The 27,144-nt window shown below is 31.9% G+C and overlaps 2 protein-coding genes and 1 long non-coding RNA gene across 4 annotated transcripts; all 3 read left to right on the top strand.

The window, feature by feature from the left end:
* The first annotated feature begins 2,235 nt into the window (after positions 1–2,235).
* Positions 2,236–4,239, top strand: LOC105780637 (heat stress transcription factor A-4b). Its single transcript, XM_012605072.2, has 2 exons — positions 2,236–2,879; positions 3,052–4,239. The coding sequence occupies exons 1-2, from the start codon at positions 2,664–2,666 to the stop codon at positions 4,018–4,020; spliced, it is 1,185 nt and encodes a 394-aa protein (XP_012460526.1). The 5' UTR covers positions 2,236–2,663; the 3' UTR covers positions 4,021–4,239.
* A 6,341-nt stretch (positions 4,240–10,580) lies between these two features.
* On the top strand, positions 10,581–21,846 carry LOC105780421 (probable sugar phosphate/phosphate translocator At1g06470). Of its 2 annotated transcripts, none has more exons than XM_012604737.2 (13): positions 10,581–10,748; positions 11,337–11,892; positions 11,995–12,164; positions 12,356–12,441; positions 12,588–12,637; positions 14,659–14,726; positions 16,399–16,499; positions 16,672–16,684; positions 17,429–17,613; positions 17,857–17,943; positions 19,270–19,364; positions 21,065–21,225; positions 21,398–21,846. In XM_012604737.2, exons 2-12 carry the CDS (start codon positions 11,372–11,374, stop codon positions 21,168–21,170), a joined length of 1,482 nt encoding a protein of 493 aa, XP_012460191.1. In that variant the 5' UTR covers positions 10,581–10,748; positions 11,337–11,371; the 3' UTR covers positions 21,171–21,225; positions 21,398–21,846. The 2 variants fall into 2 exon arrangements, with proteins under 2 accessions (XP_012460191.1, XP_052485668.1); XM_052629708.1 differs by having other exon boundaries at positions 10,614–10,748; positions 11,259–11,892.
* A 3,002-nt stretch (positions 21,847–24,848) lies between these two features.
* LOC128040384 (uncharacterized) lies at positions 24,849–27,144 on the top strand. Its single transcript, XR_008195024.1, has 3 exons — positions 24,849–24,902; positions 25,372–25,456; positions 26,957–27,144. It is a non-coding gene; the product is annotated as an uncharacterized LOC128040384 (long non-coding RNA).

The raw sequence follows: 27,144 nt of genomic DNA, 5'->3' as shown, positions 1-27,144 counted from the left end.
AGTCTTGTGTTTTTTTTTTTTATATAAAACACTCAACACCCATACCTATATAAACTACAAAGAAAAAAAAAGAAAAATTATCATCACCACTAACTAATCGCTTAGCTCTAAAATGAGGCTTCTACTTTGGGTTAAACCCAAAACAAGGCAAGACCTTGAAAGTAAATATAGAAATCTTTGCTAGACACACAAATTTGAACTCCCTTATACACAACTAGAAATGATACTAAAAAATCATTAATATCTTATTTTCAAACACCACAAAAGAAACTTTTTTGTGGCCCTTTTTCAAGCACAAGAAACTGAAAAAAGAATCACAAATAAACCACGAGTGGAGTACGAGATGTGAACCTAGATAACAAAACAAAGTACACAATTTCTCAAAAACACAAAACTATATTTCTAGAATTTTTTTGTGAAAATCTATTTAATGAGAAATAATAATTCAAACCCATTGCAGAAAAAAAATATGAAGAAGGAATTTTTAGTATACATTAAAAGTCGTGAAAAGATAGATTGATAAGATTTATTGTTTTAGATTTTACTTGGTTTTCATTAATTCTTATATTGTTATGGTTAAGTGTTTTAAATAGTTGTGGTTGTGATGTAACCGACTCCATGGAATTTTTAAACTGGTAATAATTTCTTACATTTCTTACATTAGATTTGGTGGTTTTTTTAATTTAAAATTGAAAAAAAATCATTTTGTAAAGATTGAGTACTAAATTTATTGATTTTTTTAGAATTTGAACTAAAATGATATTTTGTAAACATTGAGTGTTAAATTTGTTGAATTTTTATATTTAGGATCAAATTGATAGAATGTGTAAACATTAGAGGGCAAAATTTGATATTAGACTAATAAAAAACCAATGTCAACACTTCCATCAAATTTCGAAAGGTTGTTGATGTTCGATGACGAAAATATTTGATTTCATATAGTTTAGCGGCCAAAATAAAAGTTCAGTGATCAAAATAAAACATGACCAATATTTTAATGACCATTTTTGTACTTAACCAAATATTAAAATTAATAAGTGATACTATTGGAGTAAAGGTAAAATAGATACATAAAAATTATTTATATTTCATTTAGAAAAATAATCTTGTATATATGATTATTTTTTGTTGTATAAATCATACTAAGCAATAATGTAATAATTTATTGTTATTAAAATGTATGCTAATACTTAACTTAATTTATTATTTTTGAATAACAAATTAAATGTTGATACATATGTAGTTGAATACTTTTTTAGAGAAAAAAATAAAATTTAGGAAATTAAATTACACTGATTAATTCGAATAAGCCCTTAAACTTATCATTAGCAAGGTTATCGATCAAGTTGGGGGCTCCTGCTATCACATTGATACCCTCGGAACCATTATGTACCATCTTAGTAATCCAATTGGCAACCTGATTAGCTTCCTTAGAAACATGTGATACCACCCAATGCTCGTTATCCTTTAGAGATTGATGAACGCGTCTGACTAGTGTTGACATCGAAAAATCTGAATTCCTTGTTTGCAAACTATGAACCACCTCTAGGTTATCAGTATGAATCAAAATCCTGTTCAAGCTCTGTCTCGTAGAAGCATCAACTCGTCCAGAATACCCCATAGTTCAGCGTAAAAAACCGAGCAAGTCCCCACCGAACCATTTTTTTTAATTATTAGAATGTAAATATTAAAATCTATAATTTCAAATATTTTACTTTATAAAAAATATTAATTTTGAAAAAGGTTTAGAAAAACATTTTTTTTATGAAAACTACATTTTTATCATTTTAAATGTCTTATTTATTTTTTTGAAATTTGTAAACAAATGGAATCATATCAGTCAAATCATTTTGTTAGGCAGTAAAATTACTACATTACATTTTCTTCATTAGCTTAATTAATCAATAATTAAATATGGGAATATGGAATTTATTTCCACGTCAATGGAAAAATAGAGTAACACTAATCGTTAATCGTATAATTAGAAAGGCGACGTGGAGGATTATGAGACGTTAGATTTAATTTTGGTTTCAGAGTGGTCAAAGTCAGAGTTCCAAAGGGATGATTGAACCATGGCTGCAGTCAAAGAAGCCCACTCTGCTCGTTGGCCCTCTCTCCCTTATGAATTTTCAAAACGACCAACGACTCCCATTATTAAGCTTACAAGCTTTGAGTCTTTGAATTTTTGGATGTTTGAACACTATAAAGGCATGGACCTCGCGCCCTCCAATTGGTTGTTGTTACTAAGTCATAAGACTCGTATAATTAATAAACCCACTGTTTCCTATCTCTCTCATCTTCTTCTTCCTCTTGCTTTTTCCCCAAGTTTTTATTTTGGATTGGATTAGAAACTTCCACCCACGTGTTTGGTTTTTTTATTTAACTTCATATTTTTTCCTCAATACCCTTTCTAGATTATTTTCCTGGAAAATTTCCCTTTTTTCTTTTCATAATCCAACCCTGTTTGACAATTTTACATGGGATAAAGGAATATCTACTTTCCTCTGGATTGTTCTTCAAAGGTTTTTAGGGTTTAAAGGTTTACGTGCTTTCAGTGGAAGTGATCCTGGTTTCGATTTAGCTTCTGAAAATATCAATTGTTTTGACTTTTTTGATTTAAAAAGAAAAAGGAAAACGCAGGCATATGCTTGAGTTTGAATGAAATGGAAGGATCGCAGGGAAGTTGTAATGGGCCGCCGCCTTTTCTTACAAAGACATACGAGATGGTGGACGATCCAGTGACTGATTCGTTGGTGTCTTGGAGTGAAACTGGTTATAGTTTCGTTGTATGGAACCCCCCAGATTTCTCAAGAGATTTGCTCCCTAGATATTTCAAGCACAACAACTTCTCAAGCTTTGTCCGTCAGCTCAACACCTATGTAATGTTTCCTTCACTTGCTTTTAATCTCTACTACCTTCATATACATATAAAACATGCTTAGTTTAAGGTTATGCCATTGAACAAACAGGGCAGGACCCTGTTTTGTAGTGTTTTTCTAAGTGAATGGTTCCATTGCTTGATTCACGTTGGCACTTGTTGTTATTTATTAGGGGTTCAGAAAGATAGATCCTGATCAATGGGAGTTTGCAAACGAGGAGTTCATAAGAGGGCAGAAACATCTTTTAAAGAACATTTATCGACGCAAGCCAATCCATAGCCATTCCTTGAACCGGCAAGGAAGCTCTAGTGTGCCATTGACTGAGAAAGAGAAGAAGGAATTTGAGCAAGTGATCAAGATGTTGAGTGACGATAAGAACCGGCTTCAGTTACAGTTGCAGGGTCATCAAAAAGAGAACGAGGAATATCGGTGTCAAGTAAGGCTGTTATCGGAGCGTTTTCGGAACATGGAAGATCGACAACGACGAGTGATGGTCTCATTGGCTAGGATTATAGACAAACCCCATGTTCTGTCCCAATTTCATGGCAAAAAGAGAAAGTTATTGAACTGTAACGACTTCAATGATGAATGCAACATACAAGATCTTCACAGTTTGGCTTCTCTGAATGCAAACATGGGATTGGACTTGAAACAGATTGAAGAATTGGAATCATCTATAAGATGTTGGGAAACATTGTTTCTCGAAATCGGAGAAACTATAGGTGAAGAAGTGCGCGATTTCGGGACATCCTTACGGCCTTCTCCGGTTGTTGTTACCGAAATACAGACATCTTCAGGGGACTATGACATGGATGGTGAACTTTACTCACCTTCATCACACCATTGCTCCCCTTATTCAACCGATATTAACTCATCACCTGAGCTGGTAGCCCCTGCTTATCGTCCTATCCATACACCATCATTTCACCATGTCGTAAATCTCAACCCAAAGCCTCCTGGAATTGGCCTAAACTCCCAACATGCTAGTCCACTGGAGACCGATCAGGCCTCAAAGAACCAGGCAGAAGCAGTGGCGACCGGTTATACCGTGCCAGGTAGTGTAAACGATGGCTTCTGGGAAAGGTTTCTAACCGAAGTTCCGGATACATCATCGTATGCACAAGAGATCCAGTCAGTTTAGATTACCTGGCATAGCAGCTTTCTCCAGATTAAAGAATTTAGAGTAGGTTAAGTGATAGAAGTGAGCTATGCTATTAACCATGTATTACTTCTGCCACATACTATGATGTAAGGATATTAGGTTAGAGGACTCTGTATTTTTTGGTTTACGTTTATCTATCTTCTTTCTCTTAGTTATTTTAGCAACAATTTTCACTTTGAATTGAAGGTTATTTTTTTATTCGGTGATGTCGGTTCGGCTAAGTTGGGTTCGGTTTTCGATTTTTCTATACTAATTTTTTGTTTTAATTTTTTTAGACTTATTTTTATATGTTTTATAGTTTTTGAATATTATTTGACAATATTTCAAGCTCTTTCTCATAAATATTTCTAAAATATAATAAATTTTAAGAATTTTAAATTATTTTTATTATTTTAAACATAAACTATTTATTTTTATATCATAAAAAATAAAATTAATTATATATTAGATAAAAACAGAACTCAATTCAATTTTAAGTAATTGTGATTTTTGAACTTGCATTCCATAAACTGTCTAAATATCTCGATTTAGGTCGATTTTCGTTTTAATCTATTTTCTCTCACTAGTTTTTTATATACCATAAAGCCCAATAATAAAAAGGGCCCAAAAGGCCACCATAAAATATTAGGTTAAATAACTGTTTTGGCCATAAATTTGTAACTTTTTTTTGTCAAAATTAGATCCCGAACTTAATAATTATTCTCATATTGGGGCCTAGAGTAGGCAACTAGTCCCGCATCGGAGCTTGAACTTTTTTTTGTCCAAGTTAGTCCTTGAACTTGACAGTTATTCCCCCATTAAGGCCTAAACTTTAGAGTTTTCAATGACTAACTTGATCAAAAAAAAAGGCTCAAGCCCAAATGTGAAAACAGCTACTGAGCTTGGTGCCTAACTTAGACCAAAAAAAGTTTAGACCTAACATCAAAGAGACAAAGGTCTGGCGCCACAAAGGATGGATGTCTGACAAGGAGCTAACACGATCAAACACTCTAAAGGCAAACAAATGAAAGAAAAATGAGACAATCTCAAGGCACTAGACCCCAAGATTAAAAGGATTATCACGTTAGAGGTAAGGACAATGGTATTTTTTTTGTTACATTCACTATTCATCATCTTCTATCTTTTTCCATTCTCTTTGAATCCAAAGATTGACTAAAGAATCAGAGAGTGACTACAATGTCAACTCCAGTTCCCCTTTGTTCATCTCTTTCCTTTTGCAAATCTCACCACCCCACAAATCCATTTATTAACCTAATCTTATACCGATTATCTTCACGAAGCTTCTTTCATATAAATAAATTGATTTATAGAATAGATCACATATTCATATAGCTATATACTCTTGGATATGTGTAAGTTTTTTTTTTAATAAAAAGACAAAACATCTATAAGTAAAGAGGAGTGCTACAAATGATGCTTTGGTTGTCTTAGAAAGGTTGGGGCGACTCAAGTTCAAGTCTCATCATGTGTGACATATGTGTGCTCTCTCTTAGTTTATTTTGGTCTATATTCAAATATATTCTAGTTTTCAGACTATTTTGTTTTGAATAGAGTTTATTCTAGTTTTAGTTTATATTTATTATTTGTGATTTGTACTAAACTTGAACTCATGAGCTCCTTAAATATCCGTGAATCTTTATTAGATAGATTATTTTAAAATTGCACTTTCATTTACCCACTTTACGAATAGAGAATATTTGGTATGATGAAAAAATTAACACTTTCAAGAAATTTAAATGGTTGGATTACGATTTCAACGTTTAGTAAATTTTTTTTTTGAAATGTAACATATCGAAATGTTGTCTTTTTTTTTTCGTTTTAGACGGCCATACACGTTTAGTACCACTAGATAAATGTCTATATCTTCTTTTGTTATAAAATATATTTTTCCATCAATATCAAATTTTAGTACGAAGAAAATTTCAAGCCATAAATATAATATATGTATATGCTTACAATTATGCCTACAACGTAATAAAAAACTACAAATTATACATCTTCACGATATTGAGTTAATATGTCATCTTTCAAATGTATTCACATAAAGGATTCAATCAAAATGTGAGAAAATCATAACTTTTGGATTAATTCAAATATTTGTTAATAAAATTTGTTGAAATATATTAAAATACACTAATTAATTAATAATTTAATATGGATCCAAACTTTAATTAAGTGATAATAATTGCAATACTAAGGAAAAGAATATTAATAAAATAAGTATAATTAAAATTATTTTATCTAAAAATAACATTAATAACTTGTTACCATATTTACTTGAATAAAAATATGAAAGTAAAAAGAAACTATATGTGCTATTAAATTACTTTTAGAATAGATTACACTGGGGGACAACTTCATGCTGATCCACGGAAATTCATAAAATGGAAATCGTTTGAGGATAGTTGGATAAAAGTGAATACGGACGGTGCTGTGTGTTAAAATTCTAAGAATGTTGTTATGGGTGGAGTTGTTCATGATAATGCTGGATTTTGGATTGTGGGGTTCATAAGGAATATTGGATGTTGCTCCGTGACCATCGCGGAGCTATGAGGTATACTGGATGGGCTCCAAATTGCAGGGAGTCTTGACATGAATAATGTGATCCTTGAGAGAGATAGTAAAGAAGCTATTCAATAAATTTAAGCAACTAGAGAGAAGGATTGCTCAATAGTGATACACACCATTAAGGACCTAATTCAACAAGATTGGACAACACGATTAACACATGTATTCAAAGAGGAAAATAGGGTAACAGATGGTTTGACAAAGATGGCATTCTCAACACCGTTAGGTAAAAATATATTCAAGCAACTACCAGATGAAATCCTTCATGTACTACATGAAGATTTTGAAGATCTTCCTATTGTAGTGTAATATTCTATAGATTTACATTGGTTTAATCTCTCTTTGGTACAAAATGTCATTATCAGATAATAATTAATAATACACCGTAGTTTAAAAAAATTTCAAAACTCGTACTTTTATACATAGATATAAATCAATAAAAAAATATTTTATTTATTTAATATATTTTAACTATTAACAATTTGTTATACTGTAATAGATATTGAACCATACAAACGAAGATGCCTATAACCCATGCCAAAAATTCAGACTTAAGATCTTCAAGTTGAAGGTTCAAGTTCTATTTGTGGAAATGTAATTTCTGAAAATTATCCATAACATGGGAGTAAATTTGACAAAATGCTGACAACTAGCATGTAGGGATAAGCAATGTGAATTACAGTTGGTATGGTGTCCAAACAAAAGGAAAAAATCAGAATAACTTACTCACCCTTCCCATCTTTTTCAATTATTTAAAATAATTTTGTTTATAGTTGATATATATTTTTGGTAATTTTTTTTATCTTGAACCTCGAATCTTGAAGTTGAAGTTCAGGGTAAAAAGTTTATTAAAATTATGTATCGGTGACATGATAAAATTACTGAAATATCATTAAATACTTGGAAAGGAACTGTAGATGATGTGGTGGGAATGATCCATAAAATAACTTATTCATAATGGCTATTCAATTGTTGCATTTGTTTTGCTGAAAATATTTACTGAAAATTGGATTGATTATTTTTTTAAAAAATTGATATTTTAATCTTTCGATAATTCTGCAGATTGTTTTATAAATTTTTGAAATGATTTTTAAAAGTTGTTGATAGTGAAATAAATGTAAAATAAATATATTAACTATAAAATATTTATTTTATATTAAGATAATATTTTATAATAATTAATATCATATATAAATCATGCCTCATTAAAATTTAAATTAAATTACATATATGAGAGTAGATAGTGACACATTAGAATTGAAAGGGATAAATGAAGTTAAGCATAATTTAAACAGATACACATATTTATACAATTAAAATATTCAAATTTTATACTATAAAATATTTATTATTATTCTTTATGTTAATTTAATCACTCTCATTTAATTAATTTAGCATTCTAGGCGCTCCATCATTACAATGTGTTTGGTAACCAAATAGAATGTTGGCTTGGCCTCCTATAATAACAATTTTAACATTCAATGTTTATCTTTTTTATTAATTTATTCTTAATGTTTTAAAAATTCAACAAATTTAACTCTCAATATATATTTACAAATTTAGTCCATTTGACCATGATACTAAAAATTCAAATAATATGTAAAAGCAATTAGTTTACTTCCTAGTCAAACTAATGTCCCAACTGATGTCCAGACACGAGTTTGAACAAGACAATGAACAAAAGAAATAAGAAAAGAGAGTAAATGGAGAGATAAGCACACAAGCATTGTCAATGATGTTCGGAAACAATCCTATTCTATAGAGCCTTATTCAGTGAATGGTTTATTCAACAATTGATCCAAAAATTTATTGGCTAAAACTCAATCTACCCTTACACAAGAAGTCAACTTGTAATAACCACTCACCCTCGTATATCCCCTATTTTGCTTATCAGGGATCTACGATGGGTTGCGGCCTTCGCCCTCGTAGATCCCCTATTTTGCCACTTGTATTTTATTTTTAACAGGATTTTGGTCATACAACTTCTAACACTTCACTTAGAGCACTCCAATAAAACTTATGAAATGAATGTTAAATGCAAGTGAAAATTAATAATAAAGATACTAGCAAATGCAACACAAACACTTTTTCCAAAAGATGCATCCACAATGCGAATAGGTTGCCTATTTATGGACAAAATAAAACAACTTTGAGAAAATAAATTTATCATTTTAATAGCATAATTATCGAGGATAAAACCTCCAATATTTATCTCAAAATACACCATTCTAAGCCAAGTAAAATCAGCAGTTTTATGAGTAAATGAATTAAAGGATAAGGTTAAATGTTATGAGATAATTATTGAATGCAACATGTAAGAGTTTTTTTTTAAAAAAAATAGGATTAAATTAATAAAATAGATAAATATTGAAGGTTAAATTAATTATTATACATAGTCACGCCAACTTGTTTACTAAACACAGTTTAATGGTAGAGGGACTAGAATGCGAAATTGAGTTAACATAATTAATTAAATTGACAAAAAATTTAATGACCAAAATAAGAATGCGCTAAAACTTGGGCCGCTATATGGGGAGTTTACCTTAAGAGATTTTTTTTTAAATTATAAAAATGGTAATCTACACTCATTGTCCTTAAACTTTGGTCAAAATTACGTTTCGGCCATCCGACTTTTAAAACTTACATAATAACTATTAATGTAATCAAATTATTACATTTTTTTTCACTTGGCTGTTAATTCTTGTTAAAATGATGATGTGACACGTTAATTTAAAATGCTAATAACCACTTTGGTCCCTGAAATATAAAAAATATATTATTTTGACCATTTCAAATATTTTCTTTATAATTATTCTAAAATTTTTTAAAAGTATTAAATTTATAAAATGTATTATAAAAATATATATAATTATTATAAAATAAAATAAAAAATCGTCCCCATACTTTCCTCCCCTCGGTGCGAGGTAAGGAGGGGGGACGGTGGGGGAGAGGAGTGGAACGGGTTGGGGTGGGGAGGGGAGGGTTTTTTATTTTATTTAATATTAATTAATTTTTTTATAATAATTATTTATAATTTTTATAATACATTTTATATTTTTAGTAATTTTAATTTATTTTGAAGATTTTTAAAAACCTTTTTAGAATAATTATTAAGAAAATATTTAAAATATCAAAATAATATTTTATTTATATTTTAGAGATCAAATTGGTTATTAACCCTTTAAATTAATGTCTCACGTCATTATTATCGTTTTAACAGAGATAATGGATGAGTGGTAAAAATGTAGCAATTCAATAACATTAATAACTATTATATAAGTTTTAAAAGTTAGGTGACTAAAACATAAATTTGACCAAAGTTCGGGACAACGGTTGTAGTTACCCTTATAAAAATAAGAAAAATTGAAAATTGGGCTAAGGAATGTCCTTAAAATATGATTCAGGTTTTAAATGGTTTCTTAAAATTTTCAAAACATTTTAATTAAGTTTTCAAAGTATTAACATCTTATCGATTAGGTCCTTTCTTTAATTTAACCTCGTCAACTTAAGCCTTAAATGTCAAATCGAATCTAATAGAGATCATATCTAAAACATGTAGATCAAAATTTAAACATGTTGTATCTACTACATAGACATCCCAAATCTAATATATTTAATAAAAAAATAGATAATAACATTGAAATTTAAGAGGACTATTTTTAACACATCAAATCCAATAGCTATCAATGTGATAAGTGCAAATTAATTTAAAATTTAATTTATGTGTTTTAAATATACTGTAGGTTAGACCTGAACTGGCATTTAAAGTTGAAACAAACAGCTAATCTAACAGAAGGACCTAATTGATACAATTTTGATTCTTTAAAGACTCAATCAGCAAATCATGAAGTGTGAAGACCAAATTAGAGAATAATTTAGGGACACTAATGCAGTTAACCCAAAATCATATTTGTGCCTTTGGATCTACGTTTGGAGTCAAAGCAGAAACCAACAGCAGACAACAACGCTCAAACGTAGGCCTAAAAACGACTGTGTACCAACATTCTCCATTATCAACTTTTAATTCCCATTAATAATCCATAATCCTTCTTCATTCATCACCAAATCAGATCTCTTGTTGAACATCCTCTCTTTCTCATTCTTCTTCACGTATTTGGATCTCATCAACACTTGATCAGGTTGCATTTTCCATTTGTAATTTATTACGTTACTGTTGAATTGCATTGCATTGGGCTTCTATGGATTTGATTCAATGCATTTTGTTTTTTAGATTGATTTTAGTACATTCTTTTTTCAATTCCTTTTGCTGGTTTGTTGATTGAGCTTTTCTTTTTTTCTTTAATTCAATTTATATCTTAAATGTTATTGTATAGGATAATCTAAACGATGGGGAGGTTTTTCTTTTTATTTGTTCTAAAAGTTGATTTAATGCTGTGAATTATATCGAATTTTCTTTCTGAAAAATAATAAGAGGTTGTTGATGGTTGATGGAAATTAAAAATTTTCAATTTTGGGTATTGTCTTCACCTTTTTCTTTTAAATGAAGCTGTGTGGTTCTCATATTTTTCTGTTATAATTGATTCCAATAGGTGTCAACTGAGGTCTTTGGAATTTGGATGATCTAAAATAAGTAGAGTGGCAAATTTTTTTTATTGTATTTGGTTGATTCTTGGTTTATCTGATGCCAGGAATATCGTTCACACATTGCATAATTGATCAAAAAACAAGGCACTAATTGGACATTGGCGCGTTGTTTTCTAATGCAGTGCATAGATGGCTCTAACTTAGAATAGCAAAGGAGATGGTAAAGAGTAGTTTCAATAAAGAAAAAGTTGAATGCACAGGGACAACTGACACTCTGAGTGGAAATCAAGCTTCAGGTCTTCACAGGGACTCTTCCTTCTCTCTCTGGATTGATGAAGATGGGACAATTCATTTGGAACACCATTCAGTGAATACCAGTATCACTGCGGAAAACTCTGATTTTGAGTTGCCTATGCTTAATCAGAGTGAGTTACAAAACATGATTGTAGAAGGGGTTAGATTCAATAAATTTCCAGAGCAAAGTATGCACTTGAATGGTGACAGTACCGTGGACAATATACAAGGAGGAGATAGCGCTGGGGAATATGTACCTTTTGATATCGAAAATGAATCTGCTTTGAATATAGGATCATCAGATATTTGTGATGATGGAGACATTGCTACTGGGAGTCCAAAAGCATTGCCCCTGAATTCTGACAGCTCCATTTCTCTTGTGGATGTGTTGAAAACTTTGTTCTTTATACTTGTATGGTACACTTTCAGCACATTTTTGACTTTGTAAGTCCATTTTAAATTAATCGCAGTAGCATCATAGCTAAATTTAATACCAAATGTTCTGAAGCTTTTTCATATATCCTCTTATAATTTTTCCTTGAGCAGGTACAACAAAACCTTGTTGGGAGATGACCTTGGGAAGTTTCCAGCTCCCTTGTTGATGAATACTGTCCACTTCACCATGCAAGCTGTTTTATCAAAACTGATCACATGGTATTGGTCTCATAAATTTCTCCCTACTGATCCAATGACACAGAGAGATTACTTCTATAAAGGTAATTCATCAAGCATATATTCTTTCTGCTTCTTTATAATGTGAACTGGCACTTGCGTGTATATGTTCACTTAGAGTTAGTGTTTTAAAATACTAATCTTCTGTTCTTCTATGGTTTAAAACCTGTGTGTTTCTCTGTAACTTATTAACTTTTCTATCAACTAATGTACAGATGGACTTTGCCTTTCACAGTTGTACCTACGGCTCTTTCAACAGCACTGGACGTTAACCTGAGCAACGCATCCCTGGTTTTCATATCTGTTACTTTTGCCACAATGGTTTGTTAACTTTTCTATACTCCATATTGTGATGAATATTTAATCTCATCTTGACTAAATTACCTCCTCCAAATCTGTGAATATGTCTTTTTATTTTTCTTTTCTAGGTTGTGTTGACTAAATTTTTTTTACTTTGTACCCTACAGTGTAAATCTGCAACTCCTATATTTCTTCTCCTATTTGCTTTTGCATTCAGGTGAGTTTTCAAATTGATCATATCGATTGCTCATGTTTGGATGGCACTGAACAGTCTATATATATGTCTATAGATTTTGGGATGAAGCTCTCTTTTGTAAATTTAGAGCTAAGAAAATTATAATTTATGCTAGTACTTCATCTGTTTTTCTTAATTGCTTCCCCCCCCCCCCTTGCCATGGCTATACTAATATTGCCCATTTAGTGGGGGTTGAATAATCATTCTAGGATTGATTGGACACAAGAGAACAAAGATACCTACATATCATAACTTCTTTTATTAGAATGTATTTATATTTGTTTGAATAAAGTGCTTAGCTAATTCCATGTGTCTAACCAAAAAATCATTTATTCTTCAATTCGATCTTTCCATTCATTATCCATGAGACCTTCTTCTCCTAATTCTTCCGATTCAACCAACAAATAATCAATAAGAACTCGCAAACATAGATTGGCTAATTGTTCTTGAATGCCACTTGCTCCAATAGCAATTTCTTGATTTCAAAATATAACGAAACCTTGGGTGGTTAAAAAAGGCGGAATTCATAGAAAAATAAACGAAGGCACTGTTACATATATATAAGCTTAGTTAGTAACTGGCTTGGGCCCTTAGGGACTGACTCTATCAGGAACCTATCCCAGGAGTCATTGGACGTTGCCTTTAATCGACCTTATGAAATGGGCCTACAAGTTTGGTTCGTACTGGTTCCTATTTTAACCCATTGCTTATCCATTTTCGAACACGCCCTTTTAGCTAGACAGCCATTTTTTTGCTTGTCAGAAAACTGGCCTCTTTTATAAACTTGTGATGGCTTGGGTTGTTTAAAAGAGTTTGATTGCTGAAAGTTTTTCCACGGAAATGATCAGGGGTTTACCACCATAGGTTATGTTCTTGATTTTCAAGCTGAATTAGATGGTGTGGTTAATTTTGCTTAGAATACAGGATGGGTAATTGACAGATTCCTTTTCCTTCATGATCTGTTGGAGGCATTGAGATGTATGTATGAAAACAAAATAGTAAATCAATGTGACCTAAATTTGCATTAGAATTAGCACCAATATGATCTCAGCTCAAGTAATTTTCACCTTTCTGAAACAAGTTGGAGTCCTTCACTTGAACGGTTGAACCTATGTTATCCATATTATCTGGTCAAGGGGTTTATCATCTGAAAGATCTAAAGCAACAAAAAAAGGATGATGAAACTTTGAAATTATGTTTTTATTTGGTCTACACCAAATGCTGGTGAATGCATCCAAAATGTGAAGTTATTGAACTAATAATGTTCCAGAACATAGTTTGACTTGGTAAATGCATCTACCTAAAGTTGTTTAATTAAGGCTTTGTTGAGCTTTTATTATTTGCTGAACTGCTGACCACATTGGTTGATGGACTAAAATAGAACTTGGATTCCAATTTTGATTGAAAGGGCTGTTGTCTTGTTGGTTTTATTAAGATTTTTATTGCATAACTCTGAGATAGTTACTTCAGTTCATTTCCTTGAGTTTGTTGTACTCTCACTTTTTACACTAGACCGCACTTAGAACTTTGATCTTATATCTTAAAATTTTCTTTGTATGATTTATCTTGATCATGTTTGGAGCTTTTATTTTTTTTTTACAATTATTAGGGATGAAAAAGGAACATATCAATTTGGTAACTCAATCTGCCTGTGCTGTTTTATATTTATAAGATTAACTCACTTTTAGCCTGGGGATTAGGTATGTTACATGGACTTGAAATAGAGTCTCATACACAGGTATGTAATCTTTTTGACAATGCTCTACATTAGTTTTGAGGATCATAGTATCAGATTTGTTTATATAGGGAAGTGTCAGAACAGTCAGACACAGGTAGTTAAAGCGAACAGTCCACGTAACATGCTCTGAATAACCACATATTGCAAGTTGTCTTCAGATATCTCTTATTCCAGCTGCTCCATTTTCTGTTTTTCTGAGAATCCATTGTATTCTTTCCCATGCCCCTTGTTGTTCTGATATTATTGTTGAATGTTTATTTATAAGGTTGGAGTCTCCAAGCCTTAACCTTTTAGGAATTATCTTGGTAATCTCTGTTGGGATTCTATTAACAGGTATGGATTCTCATCATTCTGTATGTTTCTTACAAGCAATTCGATTTCTATGTGTATATTTAGCACCTTTTTGGTTGTATGTATTTTTTTATTATTCAAATTATTAAGGATGAAGTCGGAGAAAGGCACTCGTGAGTAGATATCTGTTTTGCTTCATAATTGTGGGTAATGTGCACCTGTCCTAGTCATATTGATGGCAATTAGATTTGAAGAAAAGATTTTACTTAATGCCTCACTTATAGGCAAAGATGTTCATCTTTTGGCTTCTCTCTTTTTGGAGTATCCCCTTCTTTTCACCTTTCTTAAAGTTTTCAAGCGTTTTGGAAACTATATCCTAATCAATGCAGCAATACATTGTGGACATTTTATTTGTCTTCCTTTGATTCTTGTCATTTCATTATTGACTTGAATATAAAACTCACTAGAGTTCTTGTGGTTGTATGAATGATGTAAGATTTGAAGGGAGGCTTTGTTGATGTCGAAAGGATTGGGATGATGACTAGAATTAGGGACCTTAAGCTATTAATACTGGGTTACTATTGAAGAGAGAAATTGAAGATTTAGAAGGCTATCTAGGTACTATGAATGGACCTGCGAAAAGCAGGTTAGGGCTTGGGTTGAAGTTTGATGATTATTTAGTTAGTGTGGAATGAGTTTGGTAGGGAGTGATTTCTGTCTGTTCTGAGCCTTAAAAGAGTGATATAGGAATGATTTGTAATCTGTAACAGAAGTGACAATAAAAATATTTCCAGCATCTCAAATTGGATGTCCACATTCCAAACAGCTCAAAATTTTAGGAATGAAGCTTATGTTCCTTCATAACTTTTACCATTAAGTTTTATAAAAGCTAGAGAGATCCATATAAACTTCATATTTCAGTAAGGGAAACATTGGAAAAACGTGATCCATTTTGGGAAAGTTGACATTTTTGTGATACCTGTAAAAAAGATGGCATTCAATTTGTTGTGATGGAGGGAGTAGGAAAGAAGAAAATGATAGGAAACTTCAGATTCGTGACTACATTTTCTGAGGTTTCATAGATGGGCTAGGGTTGCTTCATAGAATCCATAGAACTATAATAGCTGCTTAAAAATTCTCATAAACTTATGCTTCTAGTCCAATGAAATGAAAGTGATAAATAATTTTTGTAGTAACCAGTGTAAATTAATGATAGAAATGCTGAAATCAGTTTTAAAACTCACTTTAAAAAAATATCTTTTTTAATGATTTAGTTTCTTGTTCTGTACATACTACTTATTTTTATTTTATTTAATAAATATATTGAGAAAATCATTTATTTAATATAATGATTAAATGATTATTTATGATAATTTCAAATGTCAAATAAAATACGATATGCATATATAATTTATTAAAATCTCCTTTTCATTATATCTCTAATGGCCATTTTATTTCTTATTGCATTGCTGCCTTTCTTTTAAGAATTATCATTTTTAACAATTGCACTTTTATCTACACAGTTACAATCTCATTCCAAGGCTAAATTGGTCCTTAATCGACCAAATCATTCTGACAGACTAAATAACTTTCTAGATAGAGTTTGTCTAATATTTGAGCATGTTGTGACAGTTTCTTTTATGTCGTTGCATCTCTCTCTCTTACAGTGTCAAATATTTACAAAACTTATGAAACTTGATCTTTCTTATTCCAGTTTCAAAGGAGACAGGTTTTCAGTTTTGGGGTTTTGTTTTTGTCATGCTTGCGGCTGTTATGTCTGGATTCCGCTGGTGCATGACTCAAATACTTTTGCAGGTATGGCTTTGATTTATTTCCTTTTTACATGATATGTTAGACTTAGAGTTCAATTATTTGATCTTATTTTCAAATTATTTCTTCTTCTCTTTTTTCTTTTTACTAATTACATTGATTTGTTTTATTTATTGCGTCCAATTTGACTTTATCCGGAATGGGCTACCTTCAAAAGAAAGAAGCCTATGGTAGGTAGTCCCTCTCTCTCTCTCTCTTGTTCCCTTCTGTTTAAGTTCATCATTTTCCTCCTTTAATTTGTACATCACCATGTTATTTAAATACCCTTTTCTATGTTTTCTGATCAACACATTTGCATCGCATGATATTATCATTATCCATTCTCACTGTTATTGCTAGAAGGATTGTACTTTATTTTATTTTTCTGGAGTGGATGACTGAGTTTGTGTTATTTGTTCCTTTGTCTAAGAAGGAATAATATTCCTTTGAGCTTGCTTAAACATGAGAAATCTTTTATCATCAGTACCATAAGAGAAATTTGTCTATTGCAATATTTAGTTCTCAGGGCATGCTACAATATATCCTAGGTTATATTCTTTCTGCTGATAAGTCATATATGTGAGATATGGTCACATCATTTGATTTCTGCATACAATATCTGGCTGCTAAAAAGTTTGGTGTAATTTAGTTATAACAATCTCTGTCTCGAGCTGATATAGTTTATAAGGAGGACATGTTTGGTGTGGATGCTGAGTTGGCAATCCTGAAGTTCTAGTTCTCATTTTGATAATGATATTCTAGAATTTTTTTTTCTCTAATGCCTATTGAATGGAGAATTTTAATTTATATAGTGATAGATTATGAGTGGTGTCACTAAAAGTTATCTGATTGCTTTACATAAGCTGGTTTTCTTCTTCTTGTTGGTTCTTCTGATTTTATTTTACAGCATGGTCTAACTATTTAATTTTTTCTAGGTTTGAAGAACCCACTTACCTTCATGAGCTACGTGACTCCGGTAATGGCTGTTGTGACAGCTCTTCTTTCTCTCCTGTTGGACCCGTGGGATCAATTCACGAAGAACAGTTATTTTAATAGTTCATGGCATATTGCTCGAAGCTGCTTTTTGATGCTTTTTGGTGGAACACTCGCATTCTTTATGGTAGGAACCTATGCTTATGCTTATGCTTAAGCATCCCCTTTTTCTCCCTTTAATTTTCCTTTCTGAGTATAGTAATCTATGCTTCACGTGCCTTGCATATGGATGATTAACACATAATATCGTAACTTCTGTATTAGAATATTATTTTTATAATAAAAACAATATTTTAATAAACAGGTAACATAGTGAATAAAAAATGTTTCTCTTGTGGCTTGAAGAAGCTAAGCTTTCTTCTTAATGCAGGTTTTAACAGAGTACATCCTTGTTTCTATAACAAGCGCAGTTACAGTGACAATAGCTGGGGTTGTGAAGGAGGCTGTCACCATATTGGTACATTGTTTTCTTTACATGCACACACATACATATACACACACACATATTTGTTTTTAACGGTTTTGCAAAACTTGACTTTTTATTAAAAGGCTCACTAGCATTCTGACTTTTTGTTTGTGACCGAGTATGGTCCAAAGTTGTTAAAATTGCATATGTGAGTCCTTGAAAGAAAGCATTGTCTCGTCAGTAATCTCATTTTCTTTTTTTACTCTGGTACTCATAGAATAGTTCATGCTATTCATCAATTTAAGACACAGTTGGGAGCCACTGCTGATTCAAAGAACTATTACCTGAGCATGCTGCAGATAGCTCTCTTGGAGCTGGCAGTCATACCATTTGGGACTCTTATATTTGTTGTTTTATAACTATGCATATCCATATGTAACTTTAGAAGTTATGGGGAAATGGCAAAAATGAACCACACAGTTCAAATTGAGCCAGATCGGCATAACCAAAGCTGAGTTCAATCAATAATTCTTGTGCTTGATAATATTTAGTCAAGTTGAGCCTGGCTAGAATCTTGGCTAACCTACGGCTCTATTTTTACACCCTAACTTCAGATAAGGATCAGTTCTGAATTTACGGAGTTCAAATTGCATCAGGTTTGGGTGGTAGACCTTTGAGCCTATTCAAGTTAGACTAGTTTGATTTGAAGCAAGTTGTTTTGACAGGGTTCGCTTTTCCACCTTAATTTTTATTAACCTCCTCTCCAAAAAAGAATAGTTTGAAATTATTACTCCATGTCAGCAGATATCAGTCCATTTGTCACACATCTTATTTTCTTACATATCACTTCTTGCCTGTTTTTACATTTATTACTCCATGCCAGTGGATTTCAGTCCATTAAATTTTACTAATCATGTATTAATGCAATGAGCTTAAGAAAGTCTAGAGTAAAGTTGAGAAATTTTTTTGTTCAACTGTCTCATTTCTATGCAATGACTAGAGTTGCTCGAGTATTTTACTTAAATGCGGGGTGATGACTGAGTTCCCTAATTGAGGCAGTTCATAGGGAGGAGAAATTGTTTATCAGATTTCATTTTTAACAACCTGGTCATGAATGGTCGGGGATGTATGGTTTAATGGCTTGTTTCCGGGTCTCACTTGATTTTCACTAATATTTTGGCTTGTATTGGATCTGGAAGTGGAATCTTAACCCCCTTTACTTTATCCAACAAAATCTTCTCAAGTCTTGTGGTGTCAGTCTTCACATGCATAATGTTATTTTCCTGTTGATTTTACTATTCGTGCTGATTTTGTTGTTTATTTTCCTACCATATATTTGTAGTGGTTTACTCTAATTATTTTCTAATACTCATTCAGGTTGCCGTATTTTACTTGCATGATGAGTTTACGTGGTTAAAAGGTGCTGGACTCCTCACTATCATGGTTGGTGTCAGTTTATTCAACTGGTACAAGTAAGTGGTCAATAAATCTACTTTCTGAATTTGCCGTTTCTTCTTTCTTTAGGCACTCACTCCCGTGCAAAAACTTGTAGTTAGCTATATTCCTTCAAATTTTCTGAAGTTCTAAAACATTTACTTATAGTCTAGCACTTGTGGCAGAGATAATGAATTTATACGAAGGCAATGTTTCTTGGATTGTGTATTACAGAAGCCTAAGCTTTGTCTGGTGTTGTTGATTAAAGCACATTTACATGTTTCTAATTCATTGTTTAGATATCTTATTATTTTATTAGTTATTGAAATTCTGCCGTTGTTCATATAAAAAATCAAAGTTTTGGAGGTTTTAGTCATAAGGAATCATTTCTTTATTAAGTGAAGGCATACAATTAGATGGCTTTGCACTTTTGAGCTCCCACCCCTAAAGGTATTGAACTTTTCCAGGGTTTAGGAATGTTGTATGTCATTTGTAGGAAGAATTTTTATCTTTGGTCTTGGTATTTTGGGTGTTTCTTTATGCTTTTAACTTATGCCAGCATCTATTGTCGATTATAAGTTGGTGTACCAAGTTAATTGATTAAGTTGCTGTACGTAATTGTTATGTTTCTTGTCTAATTTCCACCACCTGTCGAATACTTGCACACTTGGCCAATTAACTTGTACAAACTTTAGAATTTCTCTTTTATTGTCGCTATCAATCTCAAGCTTCGTAAATACATTTTGGGTTCTTTATTCATTTAGTTTATTTTTGGAGTGATGTTTTATTGTTGCTAGGGAACAGTCATGGAGAACATATTATGCTTTGTAATAAACTATGAGATATTAGGAGAGGTACAAATATTTGCAGCTCCAACCACCAGAAAGGATGGGGGCTATCTTGTCCCTAGGATTTCTGGGGCTTACAACAACTAAGGCAGTGAAGCTTTTATTTCTGGCGAGTTAACCCGATGGACTAATGATATTACATAAAATGCAGATCTGGCTTAGTTGATCTATATTAAGTTGTCATGCGTCTAGCCATTGCCATTTTAGTGTTTAGAAAAGAAAAAAAAAATTGAACTGACGTGGTGAAGTAGTATTGCTCAAACCATGTAGCATTAAGCATTTTATATCATGGCATTGGTCTATTGTGAATTTTTCTTGGGTCAACCTATAAAGGTGTATGATTCGAGAGCCAGTTTACATATTAACCCTTTTATCTTCTTCTTGTATTCTCGGGAAATTGGCATGTCAGCCTGATTTGGATTACCAATTTTATTACCATGTCAATACTTCAAATTTATACTTAACTAGATCTGAATACCAAATTTTTAACCCTAATTGCATCTATTTCCAATTTCCCGCAAAAATCCCTGAGAAAATTTGCGTTTTCAATTCTCACCTTCCTGTAACTGTCCATCATGGTCTCTTAATTCAACGAGCCATGAATTCGACATTCTTGGATTTACAACCAATTGATGTGTCATGTCAAGTTTTTTTCTCTATGCATTCAAGTTCAACCAAAGATATGAAATTATATTGAAATTGAACTATTTACTACTATTTGATGTAGCTATACAGTTTCCATTTGGCATTACCTTTTAACATCGATTTGTTTGCCCAATCTACTTTTAGAGTTCACTGTAGTAATTTCTGAGTGTTTTTATTGATCTAGTTTGTGCTCTCTGGTTCCTTCTGTGGCTAACCTATGCTGTTTTTCTCATCCTCTTTTGAAGATACCTAAAGCTGCAGAAGGGCAAACTAGAAGAAGATGAAGCGGCAATAGCGCTCACAGCTAATCATGCCGCTAAGTATGTCATCCTTGACGAGATGGAGGATTAAGATGATGTAGCTACGGAGCTTTAAAGATCACCTGATGTTCATAAAGATGAACCTAGTAAGCCTTTCTAATGCCTTGATAAAATGAATTCATCTTTGTACCTAATTTCTGGATTCACCATCGGTATTTTTCACATTATACCTCAATTTCGTGAGATTGTTGCATGTCGCATTTAGGGCCTGATAAAAATTCAGTCATTTAGTGGAAATACTGAGCATTCATCTCTCAGGGTCGTCACATCAACAACTGCTGGGCTCGTAGTTTACCTCCAACATGTTGGTGGTGAATTAATAGAAGTGAAACAAAGTTTTTGACATTTTGCTGCTCATACTAAAGCAAAACGGTAAGCTAGTCAGTATGAAATGATTCATCAAATTCTCATTATCCTTTTTCTTCTTAAACTACAGGATATCACATACCTAGTTTTATGTCAGTCAGTTAGATTGTCACCATTTTCGGCTGACATTATTCTTAAGAAATTCATGATACATATTTTCTATGGTGAGATTTTGATTTGAATCACGGTGTAGTCCGGTTGTTTATGTGATCACATTTAAGAAGTGAATTTCAATAAGCTCAATATCTGTATTTTGTCTTTGTATGTGTGTGTACATATACTTGGCTTGCGGTGGTTTCATTTATGCCAGCTGAATGGAACTGAGATTAATTTTCATGAAACTCAGGCCTCCTTTGGTTTCGCTTTTAATGCCAGTGAGGTGCAGTTGGGGTAAATAATTGTTACTAACCTCACTGCTATGTTGTTTGGTTCAGCATGACAGTTCAATGAAAATGTATTTCCACCACGTTGATATGCTAAAAATCAGCTGGAGATTTCAGCTGCAATTAAAATTCACTGGGGTAGTTGGTATTTTTAACAGACAAAAATACCCATACTTTTATTTATTATTTTACCATTTTATCTTTGAAAGTTCAACTAATTTTTTTTCCCAATCTTATTTTTATTATTTTATAATAAAATATTGGAAGATACATTTTAATATTTTATTAAATTAATTTATAAATTCACATATTTTAATAATTTTATAAAATTAAAATAATTTAAAAACTTCATTATATATCAATTCTAATCTGATGTCTTTAATAGTCATTTTTTATTCTCACCTCACCGTTACAGCTGTGTTTGAATCTAAACACACACTCCACCATTGTTTCTAATCTCATTGCTACAGTATCCAATCTCACCGCTACAGTAACTAATCTTACCGTCACCGTTGTTTTTAACCTCACCGGAGGTAAACACACCGCCCATCCAAACTAAGCCTTAGTTTAAATATAGTTATGGTAGATGAAATTTTTTTCCCTCCATCTATTTACTTTTTACTAGCAAATTTACCACTAAATTATACCCCAATTCTCAGTGTGATATTTGAAGGATTTTTTCTTTTCTGTTAAAAATAGTTCTTAAACTATCATTTTATCCCAAAATGTAATAAGAAAGTTTTGTGTTTCACGTTCTTATAGGTTGGTATTGTTTTTATCAATGGAAACAAAATTGCTAATTTAGGTTTTCTTTTACAAAAGAATTTTAAATCCCTAATTGAGAATTGGATATCGCTTAGGGGCAATTTGCAAATAAAACTATTTCTTTTAAGAGAAACGAAAGTATCAATCAAATATAGCTTGTCTTACCTTGAGATTGATTATATAGGGCATTTTAGATAGATTGGTTTCTTTTTAAAAGAAAAACCTAGTTTATTTTACCAATTTTAAAATCAATGATAATGATTTCACCAAAAAATTTCAATGATAATGAGAATAAAAATTAAAAATGTATACGTGTAAGATTGATTGAAATTGTAAAAGATATTAAATATTTAAAAGAAAAAGATAAAGTAATTCCATATTTATATTTTGTATAACTTAAATAAAGCTAATATTTATAAATATTATTAATATGATTGATGGTTAAATTTAATTATATAATTCTACTTCAGCACATGTTTAAATTAGAGTAAACAAATATTTTTATTTTTGTTCGTCAACAAAAATAGTTAGATCCATCTAACAATGGTGATTGAGTTGTTGATCCTCCTTCCATTTTTTCCATTATAGCTTGTCAAATATAGCATGTTTAGCAAATTAATTGTGTAATTTGAACTTAACCCATGTCTGTGAAGTTTTACTTAGACAATCAATTCACAAATATTAGCACAATATAAAAAACAATGATTTGTCCAACTTAACTCTTAAGGTGCAATTCCCTATTTTGTATATCTCAGTGTGATTCTCGCTACCCACTTTAGCAATCACTTTATAAAATCATTTGAAGATGACCAATTCAACAAAATAGTTCCTTACACAAAAAAAAATTGATCCTACCATTCACTCACAAAAATCTATCACTTAAGTCGGTATGTAGATCATTTAAATAACCAACTCAATGTCATCAATAAGCTCCCTTATCTTTTATATTACATATAGATAATATATGTTTTTACTAATCGAAGTTGTTTTATCTTTAAAATCTCTCTTCAATGTCAATGGCATTATCTTCAAAAATTTCAAGTCTCTTTACACTTTTATCTTATGTGGACTTCAAATCAAATGGGCTCTTTTATGCATTATTTTCTCATCACATGAAGATTAAATTCTTTAAATATTTGTATTTATCAATCATTACCATTTCTGTTACGTATTACATCAAACAAACTAATACGAAGGCAAAGTAAAAAATAAACAACTAAAGCAAGTGTTGTGCCAAAATGTTGTGGTTTCCAGTATTGGCATAAGTTAAGCTATTGTGTCTACACAACACTCTAAATCTTAATAACCTTTCCATTTGACATTTTTGAGCAATAAAAAGTAATTACAACTAAAAACAAGGAGCAATTAATTGAACAAGTTCATATTTCGCTCAGAAACAATGTTTAGAGTTGAATGACCAAATAAAAACTCCCTTAAAACATTACCAATAAAACTTCAACAAAAAATCCCCCTATATCACTACTCCCCTTTTTGGAAAAAATCCAAAGAGGATCTTCAGCTTTCAAGTCCCGAATGTATTGCAATACATTGAGCTTCCTTTTGTTGATGCTCAGCAATAGGGTTTAAAAAATCCAACTCAGCACATAGAACTCTTCAAGGACAAAGTAGATTATTTACGGCATCAACTGTAGGCACAACAACTTCCTTTACATTAAGGTTTTCTTCATGTTTTTCAAAAATCAAAGTATCAGTTGGGATGGTGTCATCATCATGGCTCTGGTATCAAATTGGATATTATATTTCAAATCATGTGGATGAGACTGTAACAGCCCGATTCTGGGCCTAGTCGGAATAGTGGTTTCGGGACCACAAATCCGACGAGGGAAAATATGGTTATTATTATATTTTTATGGTCTACAATTTCACGGAAAATTTTCGTAAAAATTTTGTTCGAAAATTTCGACGTTTGGGCACTCAATTTAGTCAAAAGGACTAAATTGTAAATAGTGCAAAAGTTGAGTTCTACATCTTAGAGGTGTCTAATTGTTATGAAATTTTAAATTGGAGGTCTTTATGTGGCAATTATACCATTAGTTAGTTGATGGACAAAAATAGACATAAGAAATGGGTGAAATAGATTTTTTTTTAAACGGGGACATTTTAGTCATTTGGTTATTAAATGGAATTAAATGGGAAAAAGATGGCAAAATATGCTCATCTTCTTCATGGTGAACGAAATCAGCAAGGGGGAAGCCATATTTAGGGGTTTTAAGCTTTCAAGCTCCATAGTAAGTGATTCCAAGCCCCGTTTTTAATGTTCTTCGTATTTTTGGAGTCCCGGTAACTTGGTTTAGCTTATTCTACCATAAATTCGTGTTAGGGTTCATATTTGGAAAAATACCCATAGGTGAAATGTGTTTATTTTGCTGTTTTATGGTGGAATATGAAGCTAGAGATTATGTTAAACAACTTTTGCTAAGCAATTTTAAGCGAAAACGGGTAAATAGACATAATCGGTAAAAATAATTAATATTCAAAAGTATGTGTTGGAGTGGGAATTTGATGTTGCCATAGAAGGGAAAAATGTTCAGCATGTTATAAAACTTAAGAATAAGTGATGAAGTTTAATTTCCGAGCTTGGGGACAAAAGTGTAATTATGCAAAAGTTTGGGGGCAAAATTGTAATTTTTCAAAAAGTTGGGTGGTGGATTATTTTAATAAATGTGAATATTAAACGAGTTAAATTTGCTATTATAGATCAAGAAAGACGTGAAGAGTATATCAAACGGGGAAAAGAAAAGATAGTGGAGTAAAGTGCAAAATTACGATATTTTGCACCGAGGTAAGTAAACACGTGACTTAATGTATTATTTTGATATTATTTGATATATGTTGAGATTTATTTGGAATTAAAATAAATGTTTGGCAATATCCTAAAAATGTTGTTAAATCGGAAAGGCGATAAAGGGTTGCAATATATGGTTTATGGGTTGAACACTTAATAAGCGGAGTATGTTGTATATAAAAGGGGTTGCTGTGTGCTGATTCCCCGATTCATTGGTGGTGCTATGTGCGTGATCCACCATATCTTTGAAATGTGAAAGGGGGTTGCTATGTGCTGATTCCCCCGAGGGGTTGCTAAGTGTTGATTCCCCGATTTCATTGATGGTGCTAAGTGCGATATCCACCGTATCTTTGAAATGAAAAGGGGGTTGCTATGTGCTGATTCCCCCGAGGGGTTGCTAAGTGCTGATTCCCCGATTTCATTGGTGGTGCTAAGTCGATATCCACCGTATCTTTGAAATGAAAAGGGGTTGCTATGTCTTGATTCCCCAGGGGTTGCTAAGTCTTGATTCCCGATTCATTGGTGATGCTAAGTGCAATATCCACCGTATCTTTGAAATGAAAAGGGGTTGCTATGTCTGATTCCCCGAGGGGTTGCTAAGTCTGATTCCCGATTCAGTGGTGGTGCTAAGTCGGGATCCACCGATAACGGTTAACATTCAGTGTTCAACGAAAAAGTGTGGAAGGTGAATATTGCCATATGGTGGAAAATTTTATGGGGTAAATATTGAGTTGAATACTAAATCGACCCATGTATGAGATGGGAGAAAATATCAAAAGCATAAAGGAACGATTTAATTATAAACTGTGTTGAACAACAACAATTGGGTAACTTTGAAAAAAATCACCATAAATGGTGGAAAATGAATGGGAAGCTGAATAATATATGAAATTGAAGTTGAATGCATCTATTCTCATATGAAAGAAATAGAATAAGCAAAAGAGTTGTATTTTTGGAGATATCTGAATTTTACTGAAACAGGGCTGGATTGATTTTGAGATCCCCTGTTCTAACTTTGGAAAATTACCAAAAATTGTACAAAAATAATTATGGCATGAAATTTATATCCCTGGAATCCTTATTGAGTCTATTTTTATTAGAAACAAGCGAAACCATTTTTCAAATTTTTTACAGAGAGTTAAGTGAATTTTAGTGAGGAAGGGTCAGAACCGTTGGGCAGTGAAACAGGGGAAGGTTTAATGAATAAACTGTACTAATTGGCTGGGTCAAAAATTCTGAAATTTTTATGGTGAAATGGTATATGAGTCTAGTTTCAGGGAAAATTTACGGAACTCAATTTGGAGCCCTGTAGCTCCAGATAAAAATAAATTAGCAACTATGACGCAGAAAAACAGCTTGCTGGAAATTGCCTAAACAATAAAGTTATTCATGAATAAGTTTATATTTTGGTGTAGTTATGGGAGTAATTACTTATTTATCATGTGTTTACTTACTAAGCTATATGCTTACTCGATTTTATTTTTCTCTTGATTATAGTGACTTCCAACAACTCGGAAATTGGAACGAAGTCAGACAATCATCTACACTATCCTTCACATTTGGGGTATTTTACTACTAGTGTTCCGAAATTTTATGGCATGTATAGACGACTTATGTAATGTGGGATCATCATGTAAATATATGTTATGGTTCCCTTTTAAATGTAGTGTTTATTAATAGTTAAA

Source organism: Gossypium raimondii, chromosome 4 (assembly GCF_025698545.1).
Source record: "Gossypium raimondii isolate GPD5lz chromosome 4, ASM2569854v1, whole genome shotgun sequence".
Taxonomy (NCBI): Eukaryota; Viridiplantae; Streptophyta; class Magnoliopsida; order Malvales; family Malvaceae; genus Gossypium; species Gossypium raimondii.
This window is presented reverse-complemented; position numbering and strand designations above follow the sequence as displayed.

What these genes read in the sequence shown, in the direction of transcription:
- LOC105780421 (XM_012604737.2), top strand. Translation starts at nt 11,372, where the DNA reads ATGGTAAAGAGTAGTTTCAATAAAGAAAAAGTTGAATGCACAGGGACA. An exon ending in TGTTGGGATTCTATTAACAG is followed by an intron (nt 14,727 to 16,398) that starts GTATGGATTCTC and finishes TTCTTATTCCAG; the next exon opens with TTTCAAAGGAGACAGGTTTT. An exon ending in AGGAGGCTGTCACCATATTG is followed by an intron (nt 17,944 to 19,269) that starts GTACATTGTTTT and finishes ATACTCATTCAG; the next exon opens with GTTGCCGTATTTTACTTGCA.
- LOC105780637 (XM_012605072.2), top strand. Translation starts at nt 2,664, where the DNA reads ATGGAAGGATCGCAGGGAAGTTGTAATGGGCCGCCGCCTTTTCTTACA. An exon ending in TCCGTCAGCTCAACACCTAT is followed by an intron (nt 2,880 to 3,051) that starts GTAATGTTTCCT and finishes GTTATTTATTAG; the next exon opens with GGGTTCAGAAAGATAGATCC.